This window comes from Leucoraja erinacea, chromosome 12 (genome assembly GCF_028641065.1).
Source record: "Leucoraja erinacea ecotype New England chromosome 12, Leri_hhj_1, whole genome shotgun sequence".
Lineage (NCBI taxonomy): Eukaryota > Metazoa > Chordata > Chondrichthyes > Rajiformes > Rajidae > Leucoraja > Leucoraja erinaceus.
In genome coordinates this window covers 11,732,776-11,750,832 of record NC_073388.1, presented here as the reverse complement: position 1 = coordinate 11,750,832, position 18,057 = coordinate 11,732,776, and the positions used below count along the sequence as shown (strand labels likewise).

At 43.1% G+C, this 18,057-nt stretch overlaps 1 protein-coding gene across 4 annotated transcripts in view; it reads left to right on the top strand.

Moving 5' to 3' along the window:
* arhgef9a (Cdc42 guanine nucleotide exchange factor (GEF) 9a) overlaps nucleotides 1-18,057 on the top strand; it is a 270,953-nt gene that overhangs the window by 123,708 nt on the left and 129,188 nt on the right. For all 4 annotated transcript variants that reach the window (XM_055643574.1, XM_055643577.1, XM_055643576.1 and 1 more), the window contains one exon: nucleotides 17,223-17,402. In XM_055643574.1, the coding sequence (XP_055499549.1) occupies nucleotides 17,223-17,402 (180 nt within the window). The remainder of the gene's footprint in view (nucleotides 1-17,222; nucleotides 17,403-18,057) is intronic.

Below are 18,057 nucleotides of genomic sequence, written 5' to 3'. Positions count from 1 at the left end.
TATCCCACTAAACCTGTGCTGTCCATGTACCTGTCTAAATGTTTTTTAAACATTGCAATAGTCCCTGCCTCAAATACCTCCTCCAGCAGCTGATTCCATACACCCACCACCCTTTGTGAGTAAATGTTACCTCTCACGTTCCAATTAAATCTTTCTCCTCACACCTTTAACCCATGTCCTCTGGTTCTTGATTCCCCTACTCTGATCAAGAGTATCTGTGCTTCCACCCGATCTATTCCTTTCATGATTTTGTGACATTTCTAGGTAATAACAGTCTTTTTTTAAAAAGAAATCTTCCATCATCTTACCTCAGCTCTTGTGTGTTTGAAATCTAAGGATTAAGGTCATAAAAATGATTGATCTTCCAGCTCACATCCATTCATTTGCTTTATCCCAATAACTCTTCATTGAACAAGTCCAGAGATCCAGTTCTGGAAGGGATCAATGGACAAGCATTCATTGCCCTCTAGGGAAGGTAATTCCAAACAATGACCATCCTGACGACGACCAATGAGTAGAGAAATTTCACTCAGAGTGTAGTTAATCTCAACCTCTCCTGATATAGAAACATAGACAATAGGTGCAGGAGTAGGCCATTCGGCCCTTCGAGCCTGGACCGCCATTCAATATGATCATGGCTGATCATCCAACTCAGTATCCTGAACCTGCCTTCTCTCCATACAGTTGATGGCAAACCTGGCATGTTTAGCCTAGAGATACAGCATGGAAGAAAAGCCCTTTGGTCCACCGACTTCACGCCGACCATCAATAACCTTACGCTAGTTCCATCCTACACACCAGGGACAATTTACAGAAGCCAATTAACCCACAAACCTGCAGGTCTTTGGAGAGTGGGAGGAAACCGGAGCACCCGAAGAAAACCCACGCGGGTTTGTACAAAGAAACTCTGTACAGGCAGCAGGTTGGAACCCGGGTCTCTGGTGCTGTACAGGCAGCAATGCCACCGCTACCCCTCTATGCTGCCCCACATGTCATAGTGGACATGGTGTATTTGGATTTTCTATAAAGTCCTACGCAGAAGGTTGTTAAACCAGCTGCAGAATTGGGAGTCCTATATTGGCATCGGCAGACAGAAATAAATAGGAATATGTCAGCTCTTCTCAAGTTGGCATTGGGGCGGGAGTGTGATTAGCAGGGTACCAGATGGATCGTTTCTGAGATTGTTCATGCAGCATTACAGGGTTTTTCTCCCTTTGCACCAATTAGTTCGCTGTGGAGCACTTCAAACTTACAAGGAAAATTAAGCCGACTCCAAATAGGGCTAAGAGATGGTGCACAGGAGAGGGATTAAAAAGCAGACATAGCTGGAGTAAGAACAGTGTGGGTTAGAAGATCAAATATTCACCCTATGCTGATTTAAAGTGTATAAATCCATTAATAGCATGCTGAGCTTAGCTGTAAAGACCCAGTGTTCAAAAGGTCTGGTTTGAAAGTGCATACAATGTAGTGTATTTTCCAAGAAGCAAATTGCAGTGCTCTTAACTGCAGAGCATAGGGACTTAGATACTACCCCAAACATACAAGTCTTAGACAATATACAATACAATAGACAATAGGTACAGGGGTAGGCCATTTGGCCCTTCGAGCCAGCACCGCCATTCAATGTGATCATGGCTGATCATCCCCAACCAGTACCCCGTTCCTGCCTTCTCCCCATATCCCCTGACTCCGCTATCTTTTTAAGAGCCCTATCTAGTTCTCTCTTGAAAGTATCCAGAGAACCGGCCTCCACCGCCTTCCGAGGCAGAGAATTCCACAGACTCACAACTCTCTGTGAGAAAAAGTGTTTCCTCATGTTTGTTTTTGGCCCAGGAGTACTTGAAAGTATGTTGTTGTTTCCTGGACTATTGTGACTGGCACAGTTTCAGGATAATATACAGGGATGACTTAAATATATGGATGACTTAAATTTATCCCTCATATTTCAATCAAAGGGTGGTGGGTGTAAGTGCGGGAATAGGAGGGATATATGAATCATGTTTAGGCAGATAAGACCAGTTTAACTTGGCATCATGTTTGGCACAAACATTGTGGGCTGAAGAACCCACTCCTGTGCTGTAATGTTCTATGTTCTATGTTTTATGTAATGGTTGAGAGGAGAAAGCTGTCCTTTGACCTGGAGAGAAGAGTTCTTCTTCCCGATATTAGTGATGAGAGGAAAGTGTGCCCGGAATGCTGGGGTCTTTGATGTTGCCTTTTTGCTGCCTTTTTGATCGCATCTGGTAGATTTCTTTGATGCTAGGGAGGTCAGTACCTGTGATGGACTGGGCAATGTCCGTTCCCTTCTGCAGCAGTCTTAGTCCTTGAACCTCGCACTCGTTAACAAACCTGGCACTGATTCCACCTGTCGGCATACGGTAGTCACGGTGGCACAGCGGTAGTGTTGCTGCCTTACAGCAAAAATGCAGCGCCAGAGACCCGGGTTCGATCCCGACTACAGGTACTGTCTGTACGGAGTTTGTACGTTCTCCCCTTGATCTGAGTGGGTTTTCTCCGAGATCTTTGGTTTCCTCCCGCACTCCAAAGATGTACAGGTTTGTAGGTTAATTGGCTCGATTAATTGGCTTGATAAAAATGTAAAATTGTCCAAGTTGGCGATATGCAGAGTACTTAAGGGGTTGGACAGGCTAGATTCAGGAAGATTGTTCCCGATGTTGGGGAAGTCCAGGACAAGGGGTCACAGCTTAAGGATAAGGGGGAAATCCTTTAAAACCGAGATGAGAAGAACTTTTTTCACACAGAGAGTGGTGAATCTCTGGATCTCTCTGCCGCAGAGGGTAGTCGAGGCCAGTTCATTGGCTATATTTAAGAGGGAGTTAAATGTGGCCCTTGTGGCTAAGGGGATCAGGGGGTATGGAGAGAAGGCAGGTACGGGATACTGAGTTGGATGATCAGCCATGATCATATTGAATGGCGGTGCAGGCTCGAGGGGGCCGAATGGCCTACTCCTGCACCTAATTTCTATGTTTCTATGTTTCTACTGCCCTGCCGACTACAAAATAAAGATGGTTCAGAAGAATGTATACTCTCCATTAAGTAGAGCCATGGGTGACCTTTCTTTGTTTGGTTAAGTTCATTGTCACGTACACTGAGGTACAGTGAAGAGCTTTTTTGCTGTGTGCTTTCCAGTCAGGAGAAACACCGTACATGATTACAATCTAGCTGTCTTCAGCTAGTCTACAGATACAGGATAAAGGGAATAACGCTGTATGACTATGACTTCAGGAGAGAGTCATGATATTCTTCAAAAGAGGATATGAAGAATTGTTATCTGTCATCTGTTCCTTCAATATTAAAAAGAACAGTGATTTATGACATTGTTAAGGATTGGACATGGAGATGGTTAGTTTGCACAGTTAGTCTCAAGAAGGGTCCCGACCCAAAATGTCACCCATCCTTTTTCTGCCAGAGATGCTGCCTGACCTGCTGAGTTACTCCAACACTTTGTATCTATTTTCTTGTATAAATCATTGATTGATTTACTGATTGATTGATTGAAATAAATAGCATGGAATCCGGCCCTTCGTCCCACCGAGTCCATGCTGATCATTGATTACCCATTCACACAAGTTCACCTTGATTTTGCCCTTTGCCTGCTCCACAGTCAGCAGAGAGTGGGATTTGTGTTTCCCCATGACAGTGCAGGATATACACACCAGGGGAATGTACAGAGGCCAGTTGATCTACAGAGCCGCACGTCTTTGGGATGTGGGAGGAAACTGGAGAATGCACAAACTCCGTACAGACAGCACCCGAGGACAGGATGGAACCTGATTCTCTGACACTGTGATCCATCAGCTGAATCTCTGTCATTAAAAGCATATCTGAGTTTAGACAAATATCAGATGCACAAACCTGCATTGCATTGGTTGGTCCAATCTCCCAACGACTACTATTTCACCCTGAAAAAAATGACTAGTGAGATTTGACCTGTATTAAGTGACATTTACGCCTGATACTTTTGTGTACTGCAAAATGGCAAAAAGCATTTTGCTTCATTACACCTCGGTGTATGTGAATGTGACTAATAAAAACCTTTGAATACTTTGAATATCTTCATACAAAAGAGGTGCTTACCAATCCAAATTCCATGGTCAGTTTCCTTCCCTCTTCTGAAGGAGGGTCCTGACCTGAAACGTTTCCTATCCATGTTCTTCAGAGATGTTGCCTGACCCGCTGAGTTACTCAAGCACTGTGCTTCTTTTTTTTGCTAAACCAGAATCTCCAGTTCCTCTTGTCTACTTCCCTGTTTGTTCAAATGCATGAGAGTAATTCTCATGGAAAATTGTCACGTCAGCATCTGTATATATTTATATTATGGTATATGGACACACTGATCTGTTTTGTAGTAAATGCCTACTATGTTCTGTGTGTTGAAGCAAAGCAAGAATTTAATTGTAGTATCAGGGACACATGACAGTAAACTCACTTGAACTTGAACTTGAACTAGAATCGGCAAGCGGCAGAAGGCTAAATCTACTTGCATTGTGTTGTAATAATTGTAGTTCTGTCTTCCCAGAGATAAAGGATTCGATCAGACGTTCTTTGAACTTCCGATTTGGATCAATGCACTCTGCTCCCCACCATTCTTTTAGATTTTTGCTTCATGTGTAGAGTGAATAAAGTCCTGCTTGCCTGGTCCTGGCCTGAACTAGAGAGGTGGGCAGTTAAAATCCATTGCTCGGCTTATCAGTCCACACGATGTATATTTCCTGAACTGTTTGGTTTACTCTGTCGCTCTGAGTGGTATAGTGATATCCAGCCAATGCCATGATAACTAGTGGTATTCTTCTTGTAAGAATATGAATTGCGTTCCACTTACTTTTCTGAGCCTGCCTGCTATACCGGTTTCCCAAGTGGAAAATCCCATCGGGTTATAACAAGAAGAAGAGTCAAAGCAACCGTCCATTTGTTGCAGAGTCACAGAGGAAAAACATAAAATGCTGGAGTAACTCAGCGGGGACCGGCTGCATCTCTGGAGAGAAGGAATGGGTGACGTTTCGGGTCAAGACAAGATACAATTTAATTGTAATTTGAACCCCTTGAGGTCCAAACGAAATGCCGTTTCTGCAGCCATACATTACAAACAAATAGACCAAAGACACAACATAATTTACATAAACATCCATCACATTGCTGTGATGGAAGGTATCTCTCCACTGCACTCTTGGTCAATGTCAGAGTCAAAATCAAAGCCCCCAGCTGGCGATGGCGATTGTTTTTAAATGGGTCTTGATGTTAGAAAGTCCCTTCTTTAATTTTGTTGTAACACGTTAGTACCTGCACTAATGTAAAGCACTTTGGTCAACAAGAGTTGTTTTTAAATGTGCTATAGAAATAAAATTGGCTTGACTTCTCTGGACTTGAGGATCGAACCCGGGTCTCTGGCACTGCAAGGCAGCAACTCTACCGCTGTGCTACTATGGCGCCCTTAATGGCTTACTCATTCTCCTAATTCATATACCTATCTGCTCTCCCTGCTTAGGAATTAAAAATCAAGCATGAAGCAAGATGAATAGCTTGTTGACTGCGGCAGGGCAGTATGGAAAAGTACATCATCTGTTGATTTTTAGTTTTCTTTCCTCGATTGTGTTGAATACTCACAACTTTTTGATGGTCTCTTGATGTTTCCTCAGGCGCCATTATTCATCAAGTGTGAGCCTGGCCTGTAATGCATTTTTCAAACGTGCCATGAGCAACATAGGGCGAATCAAAAAATCATTTAACTTGCCTGGTGTGACCAGTCTGCATTGTATCCTATTATCCAGTGGATGATTCAAGACGGTAAATGATCCAGTGCAAAAGCCACTTTCGGCTTAAATTACTCAACGTGTTTCAATGGCACTCACTCATTTCTCCAGTCCCAGAGGTTCTCCCCACACCCTGCACATCACAATGAAAAGTAGGAATTGTGGCACTTGCCCTGCTCCAGAGATGTTCCCTGAGATCTAGCTCATGCACAGTAATGACTGGGGTTTTTTTTGGTACTTTTGATATATATCGATGCATTTTGCTACTTGTAGCTGCTGGTTTTGTTGGAAGAGACTCTAGTTTAGCACGTTTCATATCTGCCAGTTCTTTCCTTCACAACTTTTCTGTCGCAGCTGCCATTTAGGTAGCACCACACGACATGATAAGACTGGGGATTCCTCAGAGCTTTGCAACAGTGCAGATTGGTTCACACGAGGAAGACAAGCCGATAATGGGCCTGCATGAATACGTTGAATAATGCCCGTAATGTTTGATACCCCTGGCGATCTGCATTTATAAAGCTTTACTATCTGAAACCTGACGTGGAAAATGACCATCTTTGGGTGCAGAGATGCAGCCACAGCCCTTGTTGTCCTTTGACTTGTTGCTACGGCACAACAAGACGGGCAAGGAAATAATTATGTTTAGATGGTCAGGTGGTCGTCACAGCTCTTTCAGCACAATGTGTTCGATGGAACACTGACAACACGCACACACATGATAGACTTGAATTTTGTCATCAGACTTTTCCCCATCTGTTTCCCTATTTCTTGTTACAGTCTCACCTCGGTGTCTGCCCAATGACTTAGAATTAAACAGTGTAAAACTGGAGGCGGGTGGTGCTTCAGCTTCAGGTGATTTGCTGACGTCAATCTTAGTTTGGTTTGAAGAAGGTTCTCGACCGGAAACATCACCCATTCCTTCTCTGCAGAGCTGCTGCCTGAGTTATTGCAGCATTTTGTGTCTATCTTTAGTTTAGTTTAGTTAAGAGATACAGCGCGGAAACAGTTCGTCCCACCGAGTCCGCGCCGACCAACACTAGCACTATCCTACCCACTGGGGACAATTTACAATTTTTACCGAAGCCAATTAACCTACAAACCTGTACGTCTGTGGAGTGCGGGAGGAAACCAGAGCACCCGGAGAAAACCCACACGGACAAAGGGAGGACGTCCAAGCTCCGTACAGACAGCACACGTGGTCAGGATCAAACCCAGGTCTCTGGCACTGGAAGGCAGCAACTCTACTGCTGCGCCACTGTGTCGAAGTTTGGGCTATATTTTAATTTTAATTGGGGGCCACATTTTAATTTTAAGAGATAAATAAATGTAGAAATAGATATTGAAATGTATATTTTCATGTGTGCAAGCACATTTGTCAGCTGTTTGCTTTTCATTTTCCTAATCAGTTATGTTTTATCTAGTAAATTGCACTCACCATATTATATTGCAATATTTATTGTATGTGGCTAGATTGTAACCTCCTATCAGAAGAACCAACTAGGTGAAATACGAGATATTTGTTACTCCATTCCAATTATATCCGAGTAGCTTCTTGATATCCAGCCAATAATCGGAGACTGGAACTGCTGCTTCCTTTCAGCGGGATAGCTTGGAGTTAAGCCGAATTCAAAAACTCTCTGACTCGATCGCTGGCATGCTAATAATGGGCTGTGGTCCTCCAGTGAAATGTGAAGATTGCTTGCTATAAAACACAGGCGGCACAATAGCACAGCAGTAGAGCTCCAGAGGCCTCATAGTGCCGGAGACCTGTGTTTGATTCTGACCTCCGGTGCTGTCGGTGCGGAGTTTGTGTGTTCTCCCTGAGACCGAATGGGTTTTCTCCAGGGTGCTCTGATTTCCTCCCACATCCCAAAGTCGTGCGAATTTGTAGGTTAATTGGCTTCTACAAATTGCCCCTAGTGTATAGGGAGTGGATGAAAAAGTGCGTTAACATAGAGAGAGCTCTTGTGAATATTGGTCGGCGTGGACATGATGGGGCGAAGGGCCTATTTCCATGCTGTATCTCTCAAAAAAACTAAAATTAAACTGAAGACTAAAACAAAGAACAGTTATTTGGTGTGACTGTTTCACCTTTTTTAGTGAACGATTCAAAAGATGTTAGAAACCAGATACAACAATGAAACTATTCCACTGGATGTCCCCCTCTTTGAGTCAAGTCTCCACTGCTTTCCTTGGTTGACTTTGAACAAAGATTGGAAAAAGTAAAGCTTTGAGAACTTACAAACCTCCATATTGTTTGGGACAAAGACCCATCATTTATTTATTTGCCTCTGTACTCCACAATTTGAGATTTGTAATAGAAAAAAAAACCACATGTGGTTAAAGTACACATTGTCAGATTTTAATAAAGGCCATTTTTATACATTTTGGTTTCACCACGTAGAAATTACAGCAGTGTTTAAACATCATCCCCCCATTTCAGGGCACCATGATGTTTGGGACACAACAATGTCATGTAAATGCAAGTAGTCATGTTTAGTATTTTATTGCATATCCTTTGCATGCAGTGACTGCTTGAAATCTGTGATTCATGGACATCACCAGTTGCTGGGTGTCTTCTCTGGTGATGCTCTGCCAGGCCTGTATCGCAGCCATCTTTAGCTTATGCTTGTTTTGAGGGCTAGTCAGTTTTCTCTTCAGCATATAAAAGGCGTGCTCAATTGGGTTCAGATCGGATGATTGACTTGGCCACTCAAGAATTGACCATTTTTTAGCTTTGAAAAACTCCTTTGTTGCTTCAGCAGTATGTTTGGGATCATTGTCTGGCTGTAGAATGACCCACCGGCCAATGAGTTTTGAGGCATTTGTTTGAACTTGAGCAGATAGGATGTGTCTATACACTTCAGAATTTATTATGCTACTACCATCAGCAGTTGTATCATCAATGAAGATAAGTGAGCCAGTACCTTCAGCAGCCATACATGCCCAGGCCATAACACCACCACCACCGTGTTTCACAGATTAGGTGGTATGCTTTGGATCTTGGGCAGTTCCTTCTCTCCTCCACACTTTGCTCTTGCCATCACTCTGATATAACTTAATCTTTGTCTCCTCTGTCCACAAGACCCTTTTCCAGAACTGTGGTTGCTCTTTTAAATACTTCTTCGCAAACTGTGACCTGGCCATCCTATTTTTGCGGCTAACCAGTAGCTTGCATCTTGTAGTGTAGCCTCTGTATTTCTGTTCATGAAGTCTTCTGCAGACAGTGGCCATTGACAAATATGCTCCTGACTCCTGAAGAGTGTTTCTGATCTGTCGGACATATGTTTGGGGATTTTTCTTTATCATAGAGAGAATTCTTTTGTCATCAGCTGTGGAGGTCTTCCTTGCCCTGCCAGTCCCTTTGCGATTAGTCAGCTCACCGGTGTTCTCTTTCTTCTTAATGATGTTCCAAACTGTTGATTTTGGTAAGCCTAAAGTTTGGCTGATGTCTCTAACAGTTTTATTCTAGTTTCTCAGTCTCATAATGGCTTCTTTGACTTTCATTGGCACAACTTTGGTCCTCATGTTGATAAACAGCAATAAAAGTTTCCAAAGGTGTTGGAAAGACTGGAGGAAAGACTAGGTGCTGAGAGCTCTCTTATACCTGCAGGGGGGAATTAAACACACCTGAGCAATTACAAACACCTATGAAGCCATGTGTCACAAACATTATGGTGCCCTGAAATGGGGGGTCTCTATATAAACACTGTTGTAATTTCTACGTGGTGAAACCAAAATTTATAAAAATGGTCTTTATTAAAATCTGACAATGTGCACTTTAACCACATGTGGTCTTTTTCTATTACAAATCCCAAATTGTGGCGTGCAGAGGCAAATAAATAAATGATGGTACACAAAAATGCTGGAGTAACTCAGCGGGTGCAGCAGCATGCAGATGCTGCTGCACCCGCCAAGTTTCTCCAGCATTTTTGTGTACCTTCGATTTTCCAGCATCTGCAGTTCCTTCTTAAATAAATGATGGGTCTATTTCCCAAACATTATGGAGGAGACTGCATCTGTGCTCATCTATTTCATTCAGGTAACACGTCTGAGCCGTATTTAGCTGCCGCAGTCATTTAGAGACTGCAGTGCCAGGATATCTCTCCCCTCTCCACATCTCACCTCCCCACTGTGAGCCCACAGCAGAACAGGAGCCGGACTTGATAATGAATTGAACCTGACACTGAAGTGTGGGAGTGAGGTGAGACATCAGCAGGTCAAAGTGACATCTTGAAGTGCTTGCGTAATGGAGAAAGTGCCAGCAAAATGTGTTAGGTTGAATTCAGCCAACCTGCAGCTTCTGAACCAAGCTGCAAGCTGCAGCAAGATTTTACTTACTAGCTGAGGTCATCTCTGGATATGTAATCCTTGCACTTTAGGTTTAGGGCCACTATTATATTAGCTACCAGACATAGTTGGGGCAGTGGGGACCCAAATGGAGATCAGCTTTGTCTTTACATTATTTGAGATTGGTGATGGAAGGGAGCGAAGGCAAGCATGCCAGATTACACCCAAGAACAACCATGGTCACTGCAAGTAACTCCAAACTGTGCAGAAGTAAAAGTGGAGATAAGTGTACCTGCCAGAGGCCTGTGACTTCCTAAAAGCCCTTAGGCCAAAAACCAGCCTGAAAATATTGACCAAGACTGCAAAGATCCTGAACATTTTCCTTTTAGTTTAGATTAGTTTAGAGATACAGTGCAGAAACAGGCTCTTCGGCCCATCGAGTCCACACCGACCAGTAATCCCCGCACATTAACATTATCCTACACACAGTAGGGACAATTTACACTTATACCAAGTCAATTAACCTACAAACCTGTACTTCTTTGAAGTGTGGGAGGAAACCGAAGATCGTTAAGGGTTTGGACACGATAGAGGCAGGAAACATGTTCCCGATGTTGGGGGAGTCCAGAACCGGGGGCCACAGTTTTAGAATAAGGAGTAAGCCATTTAGAACGGAGACGAGGAAACGCTTTTTCTCACAGAGAGTGGTGAGTCTGTGGAATTCTCTGCCTCAGAGGATGGTGGAGGCAGGCTCTCTGGATGCTTTCAAGAGAGAGCTAGATAGGGCTCTTAAAAATAGTGGAGTCGGGGGATATGGGGAGAAGGCAGGAACGGGGTACTGATTGGGGATGATCAGCCATGATCACATTGTATGGCGGTGCTGGCTCGAAGGGCCGAATGGCACATTCCTGCACCTATTGTCTATTGTCTATCTCGTAGAAAACCCACGCAGGTCACGGGGCGAAAGTCCAAACTCTGTACCGGTAGCAGCCATAGTCAGGATTGAACCCGGTCCTCTGGCACTGTAAGCACTGTAAAGCAGCAACTCTACCGCTGCGCCACCGTGCCGTGCTGCCCCTTTTTCTGACAAACATTTTTAGATAAAAGATAGAACAGGACAGCACAGGAACAGGCCCTTCAGCTGCTTCTACGAGATCGCCTGTAGTCTGTGCTGAATATGATGCTAAGTTAAATGGATCTTCACTGCCTGCATGTGGTCCCTATACCTCCATACCCTGCATTGTTCATGAGCTTATCTAAAAGATTTCTCTCTGGTCATCTCAGGTTTTCTTACCATGTCATCCTTAACCCTCCTCCTTGCTGGTTACTGGTCCGAAACTCTGATCAACTAGTCTATAAATGACTCCCACATGTCAATTACAGCTGCTCCCTTTTTACTCTCACTAGCTCCTGCCTCATAATGTTGTACCCCAATTTACCCTAATTTAGCACTTTCCCCCAGGGACCTGGCTTGCCCTTATTCATAACTATCTTAAAACTTTTGGAGTTGTGATTACTGTTCCCAAATTACTGTTCCATCTGGTCAGGCTTTCCCAATACAAGGTCCACTTTGGTCCCTCCTCAAGTTGGCCTACCCTCATATCTCTTCAAGAAGCCTCCTTGGATACGCCTAACAAATTCTGCCCCCTCTAAGCCCTTTTACAATCGAAAAATTGGAATAGAAACATAGAAAATAGGTGTAGGAGTAGGCCATTCAGCAATTCGGCCATTCAAATCAACATGGCTGATCATCCACGATCAGTACCTCGTTCCTGCTTTTTCCCCATATCTCTTGATTCCTTTAGCCCTAAGAGTTGAACCCTCTGGTATCATTCTCATTAGTGTCTATTTTTCTCTTTAGAGTGGAGATGTCAAATACCAGAGGGCATAGATTTTCATGTGATGTGGAACGCTGAAAGGAGATTTGCGAGGCAAGATATTTCTATACTGAGATTGGCAGGTGATTAGAATTGCTGGCAGGCAAGCTCGTAGAAACAGCTTGTAAATAGCTATACTTTAGTTAAGAAGCATTTCGACAGACACAGAACATGCAGAATATAGAGGAAGATGGCCCATGTGCAGGCAAATGGGATTGGTTGGATTCCTATCATGATAACCAAGTTAACTACGGTTAACTAAGATAACCAAGATAACTACGATCAGGCAAACGCCTCCGTTGCCATGCTGTGAAAACGGAGGGGTTGAGAAGGAGTTTCTTCCCAGAGGCCATTTGGACTGTAAACTCCTATCTCACCAGGGACTTTACTGAACGTTTTTCCTTCCGCCCACAATATTTAATATGTGTGTTTATGATTGTGTTTATAGTTTGTTTGGTTGTTTGTTGTTTGTCTTTTTGCACAAAGTCCGCGAGCATTGCCACTTTTCATTTCACTGCACATCTCGTATGTGTATGTGACGAATAAACTTGACTTGACTTGACTTGAAGTTGCTTAACCAAGCTAGTCCCATTTACCTGGCCTTTACCCCTACAAATCTTTCCTATCCATTTACTTGTCCAAGTGCCTTTTAAATATCGTAATTGGATCCACCTCTACTGCTTCCTCTGGCAGCTCTTTCCATGTACGCATCATGAGGAAGTTGACCCCCCCCCCCCGAGTCCCTTTTAAATCTTACCCCTCTCACCTTATACCTACAAACTCTAGTTTTGGAGTTTTCCTACCTGAGGGAAAGACTGTGACCATGCACCGTATCTATACCCCTCATGAATTTATACACCTCTATAAGCTCACCTCTAAACCTCTCCTTCTGAAGAAAGTTCTCAACCAAAAACGTCACCGATTCCTTTTCTTCAGAGATGCTGCCTGACAAGCTGAGTTACGCCAGCCTTTTGTGTGTCTCCATGCAGCTGTAAGCCACCAGACCTGGTAACATCCTCGTCATCATTTTTTTTTTGCATTCTTTTGAGTTTAATGGCATCATTTAGTGCTGAGGGAAAATTTAATGAAGGCACCTATCTGGAGTAAACTGGATGTCTCCTACACTCCACTGTTGCTATGGTGCAGTGGAGATGAATTAATGTCAATTGGCCTTCATTTGGGCCTTCAATTTTCTAGTTAAGACCTGCTTCACTGATCTCACAGGCGGTGAATTCATGATTGGATTTTGCACAAATGACATTAAACTAATCCTATACCCTATCTGATGTTATCATGCATGCCCTAAGCTGCATAATGCTGGCATATTATATGCATGGAAGAGCTAGCAATAGCTGGAACCTATAGTTCTCAGCAACAATTTGAATGTGTTCCTCAAGCCCAAATGTTTGTGCATTCCCCCCAAATAGTGCAGAAGTAGAGAGTAGGGAAGTGTAGAAGTATACTATATTGAGTAGAGAAGTTGGAAAGTCATGTTGCAGTTGTATAAGATGATGGTGAGGCCACATCTTGAGTATTGTGTTCTGTTTTGGGCACCATGTTATAGGAAAGATATTGTCAAGCTGGAAAAGGGTGCAGAGAAGATTTACGAGGATGTTGCCAGGATTAGAGGGCCTGAGGTAAAGCATGAGGTTGAGCAGGCTGGAACATTATTCCTTGGAGTACAAGAAGACGAGGGATGATCTCATAGAGGTGGACAAAATCATGAGAGGAAAAGATCAGTTCAACCCGTTACATAGGTTTAAGGTGACTGGGGAAAAGATTTAACAGGAACTTGAGGAGTAACTTTTTTGTGACACATAAGGTCAGTGGAACGAGCCTCCAGAGGAGGTAGTTGAGGGAGGTACTAAGAAACATTTAGACGGGTACATGGATTGAATAGGTTTAGAGGGATATGGGCCAAACGCAGGCAGGTGAGACAAGTGTAGATGGGACATGTTGGTCGGTGTGGGCAAGTTGGGCCGAAGGGCCTGTTTCCATGCTGCAAGACTCTTTGACAATATTTATGTGGATATTCTCCAATTCGTTTCTTCCCCACAAATGAATTTACTTTCTCAGTCTTTGGAAATGTTTCACATTGCAATATGTCGTGTTTGATTTCTATGCAGTCTTCTCTGTGTAAAGCAAACCCAGTTGTCCATCCTTACCTGCAAGGTTGTTTGGTTTCATCCTCCTAACCCTTTAATCCTCTACAGCACTTTATGTCTGTGTTGTTCACTTTATGGTGACCAGAACGATGCACACTGCTCCAAGTGTTAGATAGACACAAAATGGTGGAGTAACGCAGCAGGGCAGGCAGTGTCTCTGGAGAGAAGGTAGTAACTCCAGAGATGCTGCCTGTCCCACTGAGAGGCTCCAGTATGTTGGTGTCGACAGTGGCGGACTGGCCAGGGTGTCAGCTTGCCCGAAGGCAAGTAGGCCCCTGATGAAGTGGGCCCCCTATATCAAGTGGGCCCCCTATGTCTCCTGGCAACCAATATTTTTATACCCAGTCCTCCACTGGGTGTCGATCTTCGGTTTAAACCACCATCTGTGGCTCCTTCCTACACACTGCTCCAAGTGTTAATTTTACAAAGGTTCATTACAAATTTAGTGACTTCTGCTTTTTATTTAATTCTCTCCAGGAAATAAACCCAGGCGGTTGATTTGTTGTTTTTTTTGCAGCCTTGTTGGCCTCTATTGTTACTGTTAGTTATTTTGGTCATGCACCACCTGATCTATTTGCTTGCTATTCCATTGAGATTGATCTTTTCCAAGATCTGTGTCATCTCCTTACTTTTCTTATCAAAATGTAGCATTTCGCACTTATCTCTCCTGAGGTCCATTTGTCGAAGTAGAGGATGTCATGCCAGAAACCAACAAAAATGAGAAAAGAGGGCAGCACAGTGGCACGGCTGGTAGAGCTGCTGCCTCAGAGCGCCAGAGATCCTGTCCTCGGGTGCTGTCTGTGTGGAGCTCGCACGTTCTCCACTGTGACCTGTGTTTCCTCTGAATGCTGCAATTTCCTCTCACAGCCCAAAGAATTGCAGCTTTGTAGGTGAATTGGCTTCCGTGATTTGCCCCTAGTGTGTAGGGAATTAATGCAAATGTGGGATACCATAGAACTAGTGTGAATAGGTGATCGGCGATCAGCTTGAATTCAGTGGGACCTGTTTCCATGTTGTATCTCTAAACTGAGGACAGTAGAGTTGCAGCTTTACTAAAAGCTTGAAATATCTGTGTAGGAATGCAAGCCTGGTCAGTGCATAAATGGATATTCATAAGACTGTATGTTGAATTAGTTCAAATGTGTAGGAAAGAACTGCAGGTGCTGGTTTAAATCGAACATGGACACAAAATGCTGGAGTAACTCAGCGGGACAGGCGGTATCTCTGGAGAGAAGGAATGTGTGACGTTTTGGGTCGAGACCTTTCTTCAGTCCGAACCCACTGAGTTACTCCAGCATCTTGCCCATCCCACTGAGTTACTCCAGCTTTTTGTGTCTATCTTTGAATCAGTTCACCGCAGTTACATGTTAATGTGAGCCCTCAAACTGTTTTTGTAATTCAAACGGAAATTACATTGGGGGAGAATGGCAAAGGTTACTGATCCTGATTTTGAGCCAGCAATCTGCGGCTAAATAATTTGTATGCGGACATCTGATGAAGAACTGTCGTGAATAAATGACATGTCAAGGTTCACCATGAATATTGGCCGCCCAAATGAGATGTTGCAGGGTGACTGACAAGAAATGAAAACATTAGCTGACGGAAAGTACCATAGAAATGGATTGAAATAAAATGGGGAAAAATAATCAAGACATTTTCCAGATTGTTCCGTCCAAGCCAAATGCACACCGCCCACCTCTTAAGCTGGGCCACAACATGATCCATGGATGCTTAAACTGAGCTTTTAGTCATTGCTTAAGATGCTAATTTATTCCACAATTGAAAGAATCAATCAATTTTATTCCTGGTGCCGTGCTCTCTACAGCTGCTAATCTCGTCCACTTGACACCCGACCCGATTTTCTGCTTCACAACTTCTCAAAGAATATTAATTAATAATAATAATAATAATAATAATAATAATAATAATAATAAACTTTATTACGGACTCGAGGTCCAGACAAGGGGCAACATTACATTAAAATAATGCATTGCATATTAAAAAAATATCATAAAGGACATATAAAATCTTAGTATATCACTTATAAAAGCATCATAAATTATATTTAAAAAAAAACACACTACATGAGTTAAAAATCCAGATTAAAAGAATGATCAATGTCCTACAACGAGACAATGATACCAGTGTCTCCACAGCTGGGATTCGTAGCGTGTAGTGCTAACCCTTATGTTTGACAAGGCCACAATAATTAGATTTTTAGAGTCATTTATCCTGCAAATGAATTTATACATGTGATTTCCTAGGATAGCTTCTAAAGTACTGACTCCTGCAGCCACAAACATATTACTGGCACTACATATTGTCAATATGTTTTAATATTTTATATCATACACATTGCTAGTCTTTGCTCAACGTGTAAAAGTTCTACTGCTCCTTCAGCAGCCCCCAGTGGGGTGGAATTTCTGATATTCAATCTTTTCAAAATACTACAGTCGGACATTTTGTTATAAAGAATCAGAGCGGTGGTTATCTCTTTGCTAATGATTAATGTAAACTCTAAAGAGCAAATGTGCTTCATTAATAGATCCATTTATATAAATCCCGCGTCTTTTATCCTCAATCCTCTTTCAGGCATTTCTTTATTTTGAAAGATAGATGCAAAACGCTGGAGTAATTCAGCGGGTCAGGCAGCATCTCTGGAGAAAAAGGATGGGTGGCGTTTCGGGTCGGGACCTTTCGTCAGACTGAAAGTAGGGGGTGAGGGTGAGATAAAGCATGAGGAAAGCCGTGAGAAAAGGCCAGGAGCAATCAAGGCCAGGTAGGCCTCAGGCAGGGTGTTGCCTGGTAGGTCCATTGTTGCTTATGCCCCTGTCCCACTTAGGAAACCTGAACAGAAACCTCTGGAGACTTTGCGCCCCACCCAAGGTTTCCGTGCGGTTCCCGGAGATTTTTGCCAGTCTCCCTACCTGCTTCCACTACCTGCAACCTGCTGAAACCACCTGCAACCTCCGGGAACCGCACGATCTCTGAAACAAAACGTCAAATAATGATTGCGAAGCAGCAAATTGCGTGAGATGGCTGTGATTCACTCGTAATGATAATGACTTTAATCTCTTGTGCTTTATTTCCCTTCCCTTCTCTGTGCTTATTTTCAGCTGATCAGTGGCGGTTACATTGTCAGTGCTGAGGCAGTATGGGATCACGTCACAATGGCCGACCGTGAGTTGGCATTCAAAGCGGGGGACGTTATCAAAGTCCTCGATGCCTCCAACAAGGACTGGTGGTGGGGACAGATTGACGATGAAGAAGGCTGGTTTCCAGCCAGTTTTGTGAGGGTAAGTGACGGAGAATTAAACCTTTTCTGATTACGCTTGATTGCTGGAAACTGCGTTGGAAATTCATCCCACCCCCCCTCCCCCTCCCGGGTGGATAACAAACATTATTTTGCTGTCGGAATCGAAAATATACAAGTTAACGGAGAAAGTTGCAAATGGGATCTGGAAATGGGAAATTTGCATAGTGGTTCTGTTAACAGTAGAAGACAGAAACATATACATAGAGACCTTTAAATTTTGATGACGATAAACTTATGTCATTTTGTATACCTTGGGTAGGCAAAACAAAGAATTCCATTGTGACTTGTCACATGTGATAATAAAATATATTCAATTCAATTCCATTCCATTCAAGAACTTTAGGCTCCATTTGTGCTTTTACATGTTTTAATGCATTTATCTCAAAAAGCCATGGATTTGCAATGTGGTACATAATATAAAATGATAAGCAATTCTTATAACCATAAAATACTAAGGTTTATTAGTTCCCTTCCTGTGGCTTCAGATTAGAGCAACTGTGACAAATGCTCTGTTTTCATTCTTTGCCCTAAAGTACTGGATGTGGTGAGTTGTGACTAATAGCATCCATCTGTCTTTGAGTAACTAGAATAATCACTTACCCGTTCAATATACTGCCCAGTGATTAGAAAGGTGA